Here is a 12699-nt window from a genome sequence, read left to right on the forward strand (position 1 = left end):
CAGATGTCCCATTTTGATCTTCTTTCCAAAGCCTTCCTATGCGCTTTCCCAGCGGCATATGGCTAAGGCTAACTAAAAAAAAAAAAAAGGAACAAAAATTATCGACCAAAAATTGACGACAGATGGACGTTGGTTTTTGGTTGGTTGCAACCAAGGGGAGATGTTCCAGCTTTTAGATTTTGTTGCACGGTGCAACCATGTGGTTAGAGAACTAGTCGAAACCAAGATGAAGATTTGAAGAGCCAAGGGGGAGAGAGAGAGAGATCAATAGGAAATTAATTAAGCTCAAAATTGCAACATCATCATGAAGGCGTGGGAGGCTACGGTTCGAAAGACTCAGGCGGCTGCGAAGAAACGAGCCCACAGCATCTTTGGAACGCCGTACGTGGCGCATGCAGACGACGATGACGAAGAATACGAGCAAGATGAAATTTATGCCGGCGGTGATGGAAGCGGTGAGATATACCTTGCGGATAGAGTTCTATCCAATGGTGATTACTACACCGGCCAATGGTGCGACAATTTCCCGCACGGAACAGGGAAGTATTTATGGACAGATGGGTGCATGTACGTGGGAGAATGGGCTAGAGGCAAGACAATGGGGCGAGGAAGGTTCAGTTGGCCTTGTGGAGCTACCTATGAAGGAGAATTCAAGAATGGTTATATGGATGGGAAAGGTACATTCACGGGCTCTAATGGAGATACGTATAGAGGTTTTTGGGTTATGAATTTGAAACATGGCAACGGCATAAAGAACTTTGCCAGTGGCGACTGTTACGATGGCGAATGGTGCCGGGGATTGCAGGAAGGGCAGGGCCGGTACCAATGGAACAATGGGAATTACTATGCTGGGGAGTGGAAGAATGGGGTGATTTCCGGTAAAGGGAAGTTCATCTGGACTAATGGGAATAGGTATGATGGGTATTGGGAAGATGGGTTGCCAAAAGGAAATGGAACTTTCCGATGGGCAGATGGAAGTTTCTATGTGGGTAATTGGAGCCAGGATCCCAAGGAACAGAATGGGACTTATTATCCATCAGGGACATCCCCAGAGGGAAATTTTGAGTGGGATCCTCAGGAGGTGTTCAATGTCGATTTGAGTGACTGTAAGGTTTGTCCGAATGAGAAGATCCCCATCATGCCATCCCAAAAGAAGCTTGCAGTGTGGAGGTCCTCCAAGGCCGTGGATAATGGCATAAGGCCAAGGAGAATGTCTGTTGATGGGAGAATAGATTCCGGTGTGGATAAGGAGTTCAATAGAATGCGCATGCTGGAGGGCGCCGGGCCTTCTTGTGATTCTAATTTTGATAGGAATTTTATGGGTGGCAGGGACGATGCGAGTATGCACCTTGACAATCCTTGTTCCAGAGGGAGCCCAATTCGGATACCAAAGGCCATAAAGAGACAAGGGGAGACAATTTCCAAGGGGCATAAGAATTACGAGTTAATGCTCAATTTGCAGCTGGGAATCAGGCATGATCAGTAACAGTTTCTTATATTTCTCCTTCAGTTCAAATCCCTCTAAGATATATTCATTCTCCAAGCATATCCAATATGTCATTTTCAATGTGAATCCTAGAAATCATAATTGCGATTGATCTTCTTGCACTCTTTATTTTGATTGAATCAATTTTTGTCAAGTCTAACTTGGAGCTATATGAATTTGTTAATTGTGTAGGCATGCCGTCGGAAGACACGGTCCAGTTTCAACACTGGATTTAAAAGCTTCAGCTTTCGATCCCAAGGAAAAGGTCTGGACAAGATTTCCTTCAGAGGGATCCAAATACACTCCACCACACCAGTCTATTGAATTTCGGTGGAAGGATTATTGCCCATTAGTTTTTAGGTGACGACTCCTTTCTACTATCCAATGTCCCAATGGAACTGAAAAACCCTAGAATAAAACAAAAATAAAATCATAAATAGAAATAATTAATGAATTAATATTTGATATATTATTGTCAGGACGTTGAGAAAATTATTCAAGGTGGATCCAGCTGACTACATGTTGTCCATTTGTGGAAATGATGCACTTCGAGAACTCTCATCTCCCGGAAAGAGTGGAAGCTTCTTTTACTTAACCAATGATGATCGTTACATGATAAAAACAATGAAGAAAGCAGAAGTAAAAGTGAGGCCTCTATTGCCTTTCCTAATCAATGTATTATGCTAGATAATCAATAACGGCATTCAACTCATTTTTCATGTTCCATATGATTAATTAGGTCCTTCTAAGGATGCTTCCAGCTTATTACAATCATTTTCGTGCATTTGAGAACACCTTAGTCACCAAGTACTTCGGCTTGCATTGTGTAAAGTTAAATGGTCCTGCTCAAAAGAAGGTAATTCATGGGATAAAACTAAGGTTGGCTTTGTGACATATTTGTTTCATATTCTTCTCTAATTACTTGCATTGGTATTATTGGATGAATAATATTACAGGTTCGATTTATCATTATGGGAAATCTCTTCTGTTCTGAGTATACAATTCACAGACGATTTGATCTCAAAGGATCTTCCCTTGGTCGAATGACGGATAAACCAGAAGCTGAGATTGATGCAACTACCACTTTGAAAGATCTTGATGTTAATTTCATATTTAGACTCCAAAAGACATGGTTTCAAGAGTTTAGAAGGTTAAGCTTACAATTTTTTTTGCTTTTATTGTCACTACCTTTATGTGCAGTTAGTACCTCACCAAACACGTACATTAATTTGAAAATCACCATTTTTTTTGCTTTTTTTTTTTTTTTACAAATGTTATTTTCATCTCATTCTCTTTCTCCTTTTCTCTTTTTCAGGCAAGTTGACAGAGATTGCGAGTTTCTTGAACAGGAAAGAATCATGGATTATAGCCTTCTAGTGGGCCTTCACTTTAGGGATACAACCGATTGCGGCGATCTCATTCCCTCCGGCTCCCGGACACCTACTGGTTCTTCCTCATCCTATCTTTCTTATCCTCTTCTGTTAATCTTCTCAACAAAAACCTAGAATTAAAGGATCATCCATTCCTCAGATAATGAAGATCCGGAGACAGAGTCATCAGTCCCTAGGCTTTCCAGAGCAGACGTGGATCAGCTTCTTCTTGATCCAGCAGCGTAAAACATCTCTACTCAAATAATGATTTTTGCTGATTAGAACTATGTGTTTAAGAACTTATGTACTCTTTTTGTTCTTGTTGCATATGCAGTTGGGCTAGCATAAAGCTGGGAGTGAACATGCCAGCGAGAGTAGAAAGAACCGAGAGGAAGATCGACTGCGAGTTCCAGCTCGTCGGAGATCCTACCGGCGAGTATTACGACGTCGTGATGTTCTTCGGCATCATCGACATACTTCAAGACTATGACATCACGAAGAAGCTCGAGCACGCCTACAAGTCCATCCAGTACGATCCAACCTCGATCTCGGCCGTCGATCCGAAACAATACTCGAGGCGCTTTCGCGATTTCATCTTCAAAATCTTTGAGGAAGATGCTTGAAGATCGGCGGGGAATCGACAACAATGCCTCTGTTCTCCGTAGTATATATTCTTTTGGTTGCAGGAGAATTGTTATAGCTATATTCCGATGGTAAACATGTAACATTTTCAACTTTGGACCGTTTTGTGATGAATTCTTGAATCGATTTATTAGTTGGCAACGAAGTGAAGATTCAATGTTTGGAGTTATGATTGTCTTGTTATCAAGTTAGAACAATAATATTTATTTATCTTGAGATCGGTTTGAGAAGAAGCATCCACCACTATCAAAGGTCCAGGACATCACCAATAAGTAGGAGTGCAAATGTGTCGAGCCATTTGAACTCGGCTCGATGTTCGACTCGATCAAATCTCATTCGAGTTCGTTCGTTAAAGTAAAAGAGACAAGTTTGAGCCTAACTTTGAATCTCGATTTGTAAATGAGCTAAACTTGAGCTCAATAAAATTAGACTCGTTAGCTTGTGAGTTAGTTTGAATAAAGGCTTATGAGTTGGCTCGATTATAGACTCGTGAGTTGTCTCGAATAAAGACTTGCGAGCTAACTTACTTATAGGCTCGTGAGCACTTTGTTAGTTGATATTGATAAAAAAATATTAATTTTTATATTTTTACATATAGGATAACATCTGTCACATGAAACAAACATAAGGTATATGATTCTTGGAAGCTTTTGATGTGTTGGTATTTTGTAGGTTGATATATATATGATTTGATATATAATTATGATTATTGATCAATATTACAATTTCAAATTGCAAGTTGATATTTGGAGCAACTAATTTGAAGTTGAATTGAAAATATCTTTGTTGTGTTGTAATTTTGATTATGTTTCTATTTTAAAAATAACTAAACAAGTAATTTGATTATTTTTTTGTAACGTAAATGATATTATGCTTTTTGTAATTTGTGAAATTATTATTACTTAATTATCATGATGATGTTATATTTGTTGATTATCAGGTTGGGCTCATTTATGTATATTTGTTGATTATCATATTGATATTTATTTTTATTATACATCAATTTATTAGTTTTTTTTAAATAAAATTTTGATAAATTCCAGCCCGAGCCCAAGCTCATGTTGGGGTTCGCTCAAGCCTGAGCTGAAGCTTGAGCTCGGCTCGTCAACAAATTAACGAGCCGCTTGAGTTGGGCTCAAGTTTGGGCTATGCTAATTGAGCTCAAGCTAAGCTTTCAGGCTCGACTCGAATTCGAGCTTGAGCCTATGATAAAATTTGTTGAGCTAAACCAAGCTGAGTGAAACTCAACTCGGCTCATTTGCACCAGTGAGGCTTTGACGAATCTGGATAGGGTCAAGGTTGGAATTCAACAAGGCACTGACCCAAAATAGTCTTTGGAATCTTATTTGCGAGGTGTTTAGAAGGTTCTTTGAGTGACAAGCGATGTGAGACCTTGAAGGGGTTTTCAATAGGTTAGTGTTCCAAGTCTAAGAGTCCAAGATTTATCCTGCAGGCATAACAACAGTTAAAATGCCACGTGGGGGAGTTCTCTACATGTGCCTTCCGACGATCAAGTCAGACAATGTTATGAGAAATACATCCAATGCATGTCATAGATAATATCCATAACATTATCAATATGTGCATAGATACTTATGTTTACGCTGATGAATAATTATTGGTGAATAGTAACTTTTTCATGAATAGTAGGGGCGGAGCCACCTGAGGCCTTTGCCCCCATTAGGCTAATTTTTTTTAAAAAATATTATTTTTATAATAATTTACTACTAAAAATAAAAATATTATATTATATTTTACTACTAGAAATAAAAAAAAAAAGTATCGAAGAAAACAAGTATATAATGGTGCAGTAGTAACCATCACAGTATTTTTTATAATTTGCTCATAATTTTATTTTTTTACAATAATAATGTAAATAAAATTAAGTTTTGAAGAAAATTGTGAAGCAAAGAAAACAAGTATAGAGGAAATTTATATTGAAGAAAATAAATAAATTAACAAATCAAGTATTGAGCAAATTAATGTTGTACAAATTTCTATATATCCCAGGTTAAGAACTACAATAATGGATTATAATGTTAATTTTCAGGATCAAATTAGAAGAATCTACTTGCAAAGAGGTTTGTGTCAGCCTTAGAATCAAGGCGATTCATTATAACTTGGTTCAATGAATTTGGTGATTAGTTGGAATATAGTATAAGTAAAGATATCGCATTTTGCTTATACTATTATCTTTTTAAAATAAATAATGGGGAATAAGGAGATGGTGATTCTTTCATAAAATAATGGTTCAACAATTTTTTTTTTTTAAATATAGATTTTAAGTTCACGTTGGAGATGCTAATAGTGCACACAATTAACCTTTAAATAACTGTGAAATCTTAATGAATTAAGAATAAAATATTGAAATAGTGTTATTCAGACAGTTAGAACAAATATCGTGTGATTATCGAATTGATCTAAATACATCAATTGATTGTGTTCAACTTCTTTTATAGCAAGAACTAGCTTTTCATAGTTATGACGAGTCTAAAGATTCAAATAATTAATGTAATTTTATTGAATAATTGTAATTTTTAGTATGAAAAGCTATAAGGAACAATTATAATTTTTTTTAATATTATCGTTATTATTTTATTTTAAAAATTATATTTTTATATTTAAATTTGTACCCATTGAACCAAAATCCTAACTCCGCCTATGATGAATAGTGCTGTTGAAAGAATTGATTGACCTTGAGTAACTACTGACCCTGACTAATTATTGGCCATGAGTAACAACTGGCATTGAGTAACTAATGGCTTGAAGAACTTGGCTCTTCAAATGCTTGAGAAGCAAAATAGAGTCCTTGTACCCTAAAATGAATCCCCCAATGAAGAAGCAAATTGCCTAATTATAAAGGAGGGATAGAGGGACACGTGGCAGTCATTTGAGACTTTTCGGATGACATAGTCTTGACATATTTTACTCAAAATTTTGAAGAAACACGGAGCTAAGGACCGAGTGGATCTCGGTTGGTCTCCATGGCCACATTTGAGCCGAGATCCACTCGGTTATATACCGACTGGGTCTCAATTGTGGCCTTCCACTTGAATTGGTTGTGGCCATCCTTGGGTTACAACCGAGTGGATCTCGGCAAGGCCAAATTTCAATCGAGTGGGGGGCCGCTCCCCAATTGCTGCTTCATTTTCTGCTTCTTCGAATTGCTGAGTGGGGTCTTTGTTGGATTAATTAATTGGGATGGAGCTTGGGCCAATTAATTAATTGCCTTGCTGCGCCTTCTCCTCAATTGCTAATTGATATTCAAGCACCAATAATAATTTAATTGTTTAAATTGCCAAGCTTCAACTTCAAGTTCCTCAGATTATTTTGATTTAATCCTCAAATACAAGCTTCATATTTTAGCGGCGTTGATGGGCTGTGGCTTGCTTCCACGGGCCTTTTGCAGGGCAAATCAGATCGAAATGAAGTGATCCAGCCTTATTAAGCATAATTGATAGTTCCGGCGGTCACGACTTATGCCGCCGCCGGCAAATCTGGAAATCGCATATTTCGACAGAATCCTCGCTCCAATTCTCTCGCTTGCCCCATTTTTGCGCGATCTTCTCGCCAGAAACCCCTATGGAAAGTGGATGGAGCTCGTGTGACTGCGAGAGTCAGGGGCCAGGTGTGGATCCCATGCCAGACGGTTCCACCAGAAGTGGAAAAATCGCAAGACGAATCACCCTTTAAGACGTTGGAAAGGCACCTCACAGGTGGCAGCGCCCAGGGAAATGAAGCCAAAAAGTGCGTAACAGAACAAAAAGAGAAAATATCATGATAATTTTTGCCCCTTTCCTTATATCAATTTTTTATTTTATTCTTTCATTGAATTTTTAATTTAGCAATATAATATTAAAATATTTGAAATAAATACTGATACTATTCATTAAGAAAATGAAATATATCAAAATACGAACATGGCTGGAAGGAAAAAGATAAAACGGACGTGAAAAAAATAAAAATAAAAATGGACAGATTAGAGTGGGAGGGCCAGCCATCATCATCAACACACGTACACTTGTTGTCTATCTTATGCTGATTTGTTTAATTGAAAGAACCTTGAATTTTTATATTATCTGACAAGTTCCAGTTTATTTTATTGGCTGAATTTTAATCGATTCTTAATTGTGGTTGACTTATCAGTTGGATTGGATGGACTACGGCAGCCATGACAGTATATAAGAGACATATAATGATAAAGTTTATGAAAATTGGCAAGAGTGCTTGAAACTACAGGATTCATATTATCACATCTATGGTTCGCAACTATGGTTTTATTAATCAAGAGGGTGGTACTATGGTGATATTTGATGTTTATAATTTATTTTTATTATTTTTAGATAAAGTTTTAAATAAAATAAAATTTAAAAATTAGTTATTATTTAGAGACATAAGTCCAAATCTTGTTAACATTATTAATTTTTATTTTTTACATAAAGTATATAAAAGATCTTTTAGAAAAACACTGGTACGGTTCATAATACCAAAACAAATTAAGTTAATAAGTGTACATAAACTTAGAAAAATAAAATTATTATAAATACTATGGAGGGGTAAATTAAAAAATTTCATTAAAGTCTCTTGAACCCTAGATATGAGTTATTCGAGTTTAAAAAAAAAAAATTAATAATATATTACAAAAATCTGACAAAATATTATTAAAACCCTTAAAATACACTAAGCATGACTGAGCCAATAAATTCTGGGAAAAATTACTAACCATATCATACCTAGACTCGACAACCAGAGCACAAGTCGAACATGATCGGTTTAATCACGAAATTCGAAACAAGACAGTTGACTGGAAATCCAACGGCGATGCAGTGGCCGACGCAGGATAAAAGCGTAACGCGACGCACGATATAGGGCCCGTGGCCTGTATACGACGCAGATTGATTATACACGCAGGCAGCATATATGCGTACATCATCATCAACGAGAATGGGAGGAGGAAGTAGACTCCAGGGGAGGCGGGTGGCTCCAAGCTTCTCTCCCTTTTATCTTTTCACTTAATCCTTTCCCTTCCCTCTCCACACAATCTCTCTCTCCCCCTTCCTCTCTCGAAACCGCTCCTCTCTGTCTCTCTTTCTGTATATTGATATATTGTACACAATCTTCGCTGGTGTCTCAAGAGATTATTGATCAGCCATGTCTGTGCAGTCAGTGCCTCAGCTTCTCTACTCCAATGGCCGCTCTCCGAGACCTACCCCCGGCTTTGCCACCAACAACAGAAGCCTCGTCTTCGCCGATTTCATCGGCCTCTGCTGCCATTCCTCTAAGCGCACTCGCCGGAGACTCGGTTATTCCGCTACTACTCAGAGGTCTCGCGTCTTATCGCCTAGCCACTGGTCACCTTCGATCAGAGCCGTTCTTGATCTTCAACGCCTCCAGTGTTCGCCGCAACAGTCGTCCGATTCCACACCAAAGGTCGTTGAATTTCTGTTTTGATGAGTTTTTTCTGTGAATTTATTCGCTGCTGTTTGGTACCGTGTGATTCTTTAATGTATGGATGATATTGAGTAGGTTATGGTTTTAATTCTTCATTTTGGAGTTGTGTGTTTGTTTAGGATTGGGAATTTCATAGTGTGTGGCAGACGTGGAATGTTGGAGCTGTTTGGTGCAGTTTGTCAGGATTATAGTTTCAAGTTGATTTTTCCGGAGTTGATAGCCAATGTTGAGCAAAAATGGTGTCTTCAAATGTTTTTGGGAATCGTGCATAAATAAGAACCAGCACAATTTGCACGCTATATATGTTCAGAATGACCTGTTTTTTCAGGTTTTTATAAACCACAATCTATTAAGTATTAGCTGGGCTTTGGTGTAAAGACTAGGAAAATAATTTCAATTCTTAATTATGACTTAAATTATAGGCTGTGATTGTGGTGATTAATGCAGTCAGCACTTTAAGCTCTTTCCTTCTATTGGTCCTGATATGCTTTGGCTCATTGAGTCTCTACTGGATTGCTAATTGGAATATAGGGGATTGGAGATACTATGGGGGTGGGTATTGTCAATCCACCTTCATTGGAATATCAAGATTTTTAATTTAGAGGTACAGAATTTTTACTCTTTGAATAATCCCATTCATGCCCCACACGCTATAAATATGATACAAATAATCACTCAAATTTCACCACATGGTTATTTTAATTCCTTGACTTACCATAGGAATTACTAACTTACAGAAGTTTTTTCCAGCAAAGCAACATAGTCACCCACTTCTGCAACTCTCTTTCTTTGCCAGGACACTTTTTGTTATTCATAATAGGTGTGTCCAACTCTTGTTAATATGCTCCTAGATGTTAACTGTCTCACCAGCTTTAGTTACTAAAGTAATGCTTGGGAAAAGGCCTAAAAGTAAAATCAAATAGAAAAGTTAACATGAGGAAACCTACATATGCTTTTGTTAGCCACAAAACCGACGGGCATATTTCATATCAAAACAGGCTTTTGGTTTTATTTATGTAGGGAAAACAACAACAATAACAACAGTTACAAGCCTGATCACTACATGGGGTTGGCTACTTGAATTATAGAACAAAGGAGAGAAAATACTTCTATGGCATGAAAATGGGGAAAAATCTACTTTTAGTCTTGCTTTAGTTTTGAGCCAAAAGTTTTATCTTGATTTTTTTCTTTTTTATTTTGAGCTTGCTTGTGCATGAAATGAGTCTTGTATGAGTTTTGTGTCCTTTAATTAAATGCTTGTAATTTCAGGTTGCAAACTTGGAGGATATTATATCAGAAAGAGGTGCCTGTGGAGTTGGATTCATTGCCAATTTGGAAAATAAAGCCTCACATCAGATTATTAAGGATGCTCTTAATGCTCTTGGTTGCATGGAACATCGTGGGGGATGTGGAGCAGATAATGACTCTGGTGATGGCTCAGGATTGATGACATCAATTCCATGGGATCTTTTTAACAATTGGGCTAACAAGCAAGGACTGGCTTCCTTTGATGAGTTGCATACTGGTGTAGGAATGGTTTTTCTTCCCAAAGATGATGGACTTATGAAAGAAGCCAAATCAGGTCACTCTTTAAAGACCACTGTTCGGTTGATTCTTTTAGTTTTTCCTTTTGTTTCTTGAAAATAATAGAATGTTTACAATTGTGTAAATATTTGTTCACGCACAATGAATGTTAGCAAGCTATGATACTATTAACTATACTTGTTTTGAAGGATGTAATTTCTGTCTTCATGTTAGCCACATCCAAATTCATAGACACCTGCACTTAAAGTGAATATTGAGATTATGGACATGTAGCATACTGAAATTTTTTTACATGGTAGTTAAATGGCTGATTAATTGAAAGATATTGGATGTGAGGAGCATGATTCATATTTCATAGTTTTGTTAGTTACTTTTGTGGGGATCACAAAGTTGGTATGGTTGCATTTATTGTGTCACAATCTATATATATATTATAACAAAACAGCCGTCAAATTTTTTTCCCGCTCATTTCTACTTTCTATTTTGATATTTTATTATATTTTGTTTATTTTTTTGCTTACCCAAAATGGAATTTTTATGGGTCATTAATTAAGTCTAGATTTATGAAAAACGTGTAGTTCTTGGAACCTGTAAATGGTTTTATTCATGGTTGAATAGTGTTTGGAGAATGTGTAAACATGCTAGTATATGAAGAGGCAAGATTTAATCCATATTATTAATTTTTAAATATTAACATAAAATTTTAATTAAAATAAATTACAGAAAAATGAAACTTTTTTAAATCGGGAGAAATCTTGAGATATCAAGTAATATCGCCAAATACCGACTACCAAATATATTTTTAAAAAAAATAAATTTAATTTTTTATTTTTTTCTCATAATTTACCTCTCATTCTCTCTCAATAAAGCCACAACTCAAAACTCTAAAACCCTTAATTAGTTTCAGAACCGTGCAAAAAAAATACAAATCTTATATATGTTTATGTTACTACTTAATTTTGAAAAATAATTAGTTTGTAGGTTATGTTAAATTAGTTATTTAGGCAAAATTGAATTATTTTAAATAAGTTGTTTAAGTTATCTTGACAAAATTAATATTTTGTATAGGCTATTTATATTTATCATATGTTGTCATATTTCTTTTGAAAATTTTATTATGTTTTATATTTTTATTATTTATGTTACTAATTTATTATATGTTGTCATATTATTTATTATTTTATATAATCTATTTATATTTATCATATGTTAAATTAATTATTAGTTTATGAAAAATGTGTAGTTCTTGAAACCTATAAATGGAATTTATGGTTGTGAGATTGTCAATTTTAAATAAATTTAATACATATGAACTTTCGTGCATCGCACGGGGGATGAACTAGTATTGGGTTATATTCGAAGATATGCTACGTGTAAGGTCCAAAAGTTACAAAAATATCAAAGAAGTTCTAAAATTGCAAACAATGTAATGAAGCATTTTATAATTAAAGCACAACATGGTCTACATTGCTTAAAACATCAGCACACATGCTACTGAGTTTACTTCACTCCAGGTTCAAGTAGTTAAATAATTTTCACTTAGCTCTGCATGATAATTTGACATAGAAAATAAGTCAAATGATACTAATAAAGGTCACCAGTCACCACCCAAGATGTCAATATTATCAAGAAACTTATTTTGCATTCTCTTTGCACTTCTCTATCTTGTTACACGTTCATACTCCTGAATTAAATTGTAAATTCAGGTGTGGAGGATGATGTGATATTGCTCATAACTGCAATATTGTATGGTAACATGAATCCAGGTTTCATATGTAGGCATGATATCAGTATAACACATTGAGGTTTTATCTTAATTGCTTCCTGGTCATCTTGGTGGCTGACAGAACTCTGAATGCTGATAAAAAGAATATGTCGGGTTTTGAATTGTATGAACAATTGGCAAGGAAGTGTTCCAACTTTCTTCCCTCGAGTTGTAGGGCTAACCTGTAAGTGTGAAATGATGTCAAGGGGCAAACTGTTTATAAGTTTGGTGTGTGTGTGTATGTGTGTTTTTCTTATTTGCATTGGGATGTGATATATATATATATATATATATATTTGACTAATAACAATACATGAAAAAGAAACTGCCAAAAGGGGGCGACACTTTTACAAGAAATCTTGTAAGTAAATACAAGACAAAAAGCATATAAAAGAGAGATGAGAATATTTCCTTAAGATGAAAAAAGTAAAACTCTCAAT

General features: G+C 35.8%; 2 protein-coding genes across 2 annotated transcripts in view; both read left to right on the plus strand.

Moving 5' to 3' along the window:
• Positions 1-304: 304 nt before the first annotated feature.
• LOC127790183 (phosphatidylinositol 4-phosphate 5-kinase 4-like) lies at positions 305-3479 on the plus strand. The gene is made up of 8 exons (XM_052319482.1): positions 305-1473; positions 1679-1846; positions 1966-2131; positions 2226-2342; positions 2443-2636; positions 2802-2932; positions 3017-3098; positions 3191-3479. The coding sequence occupies exons 1-8, from the start codon at positions 305-307 to the stop codon at positions 3477-3479; spliced, it is 2316 nt and encodes a 771-aa protein (XP_052175442.1).
• A 4952-nt stretch (positions 3480-8431) lies between these two features.
• LOC127790812 (ferredoxin-dependent glutamate synthase, chloroplastic) overlaps positions 8432-12699 on the plus strand; it is a 76575-nt gene continuing 72307 nt past the window's right edge. The window contains exons 1-2 of the mRNA XM_052320507.1: positions 8432-8928; positions 10219-10531. Coding sequence (XP_052176467.1) covers positions 8650-8928; positions 10219-10531 — 592 coding nt within the window. The 5' untranslated portion in view covers positions 8432-8649. The remainder of the gene's footprint in view (positions 8929-10218; positions 10532-12699) is intronic.

Source organism: Diospyros lotus, chromosome 14, assembly GCF_014633365.1.
Source record: "Diospyros lotus cultivar Yz01 chromosome 14, ASM1463336v1, whole genome shotgun sequence".
In the NCBI taxonomy this organism is placed as follows: Eukaryota; Viridiplantae; Streptophyta; class Magnoliopsida; order Ericales; family Ebenaceae; genus Diospyros; species Diospyros lotus.

Bases quoted from the DNA above. Each gene is read 5' to 3' on its own strand.
- LOC127790183 (XM_052319482.1), top strand. From the start codon at position 305: ATGAAGGCGTGGGAGGCTACGGTTCGAAAGACTCAGGCGGCTGCGAAG. The intron at 1,847-1,965 runs GTGACGACTCCT...TATTATTGTCAG, and splicing joins TATTGCCCATTAGTTTTTAG to GACGTTGAGAAAATTATTCA. The intron at 3,099-3,190 runs GTAAAACATCTC...TTGCATATGCAG, and splicing joins CTTCTTCTTGATCCAGCAGC to TTGGGCTAGCATAAAGCTGG.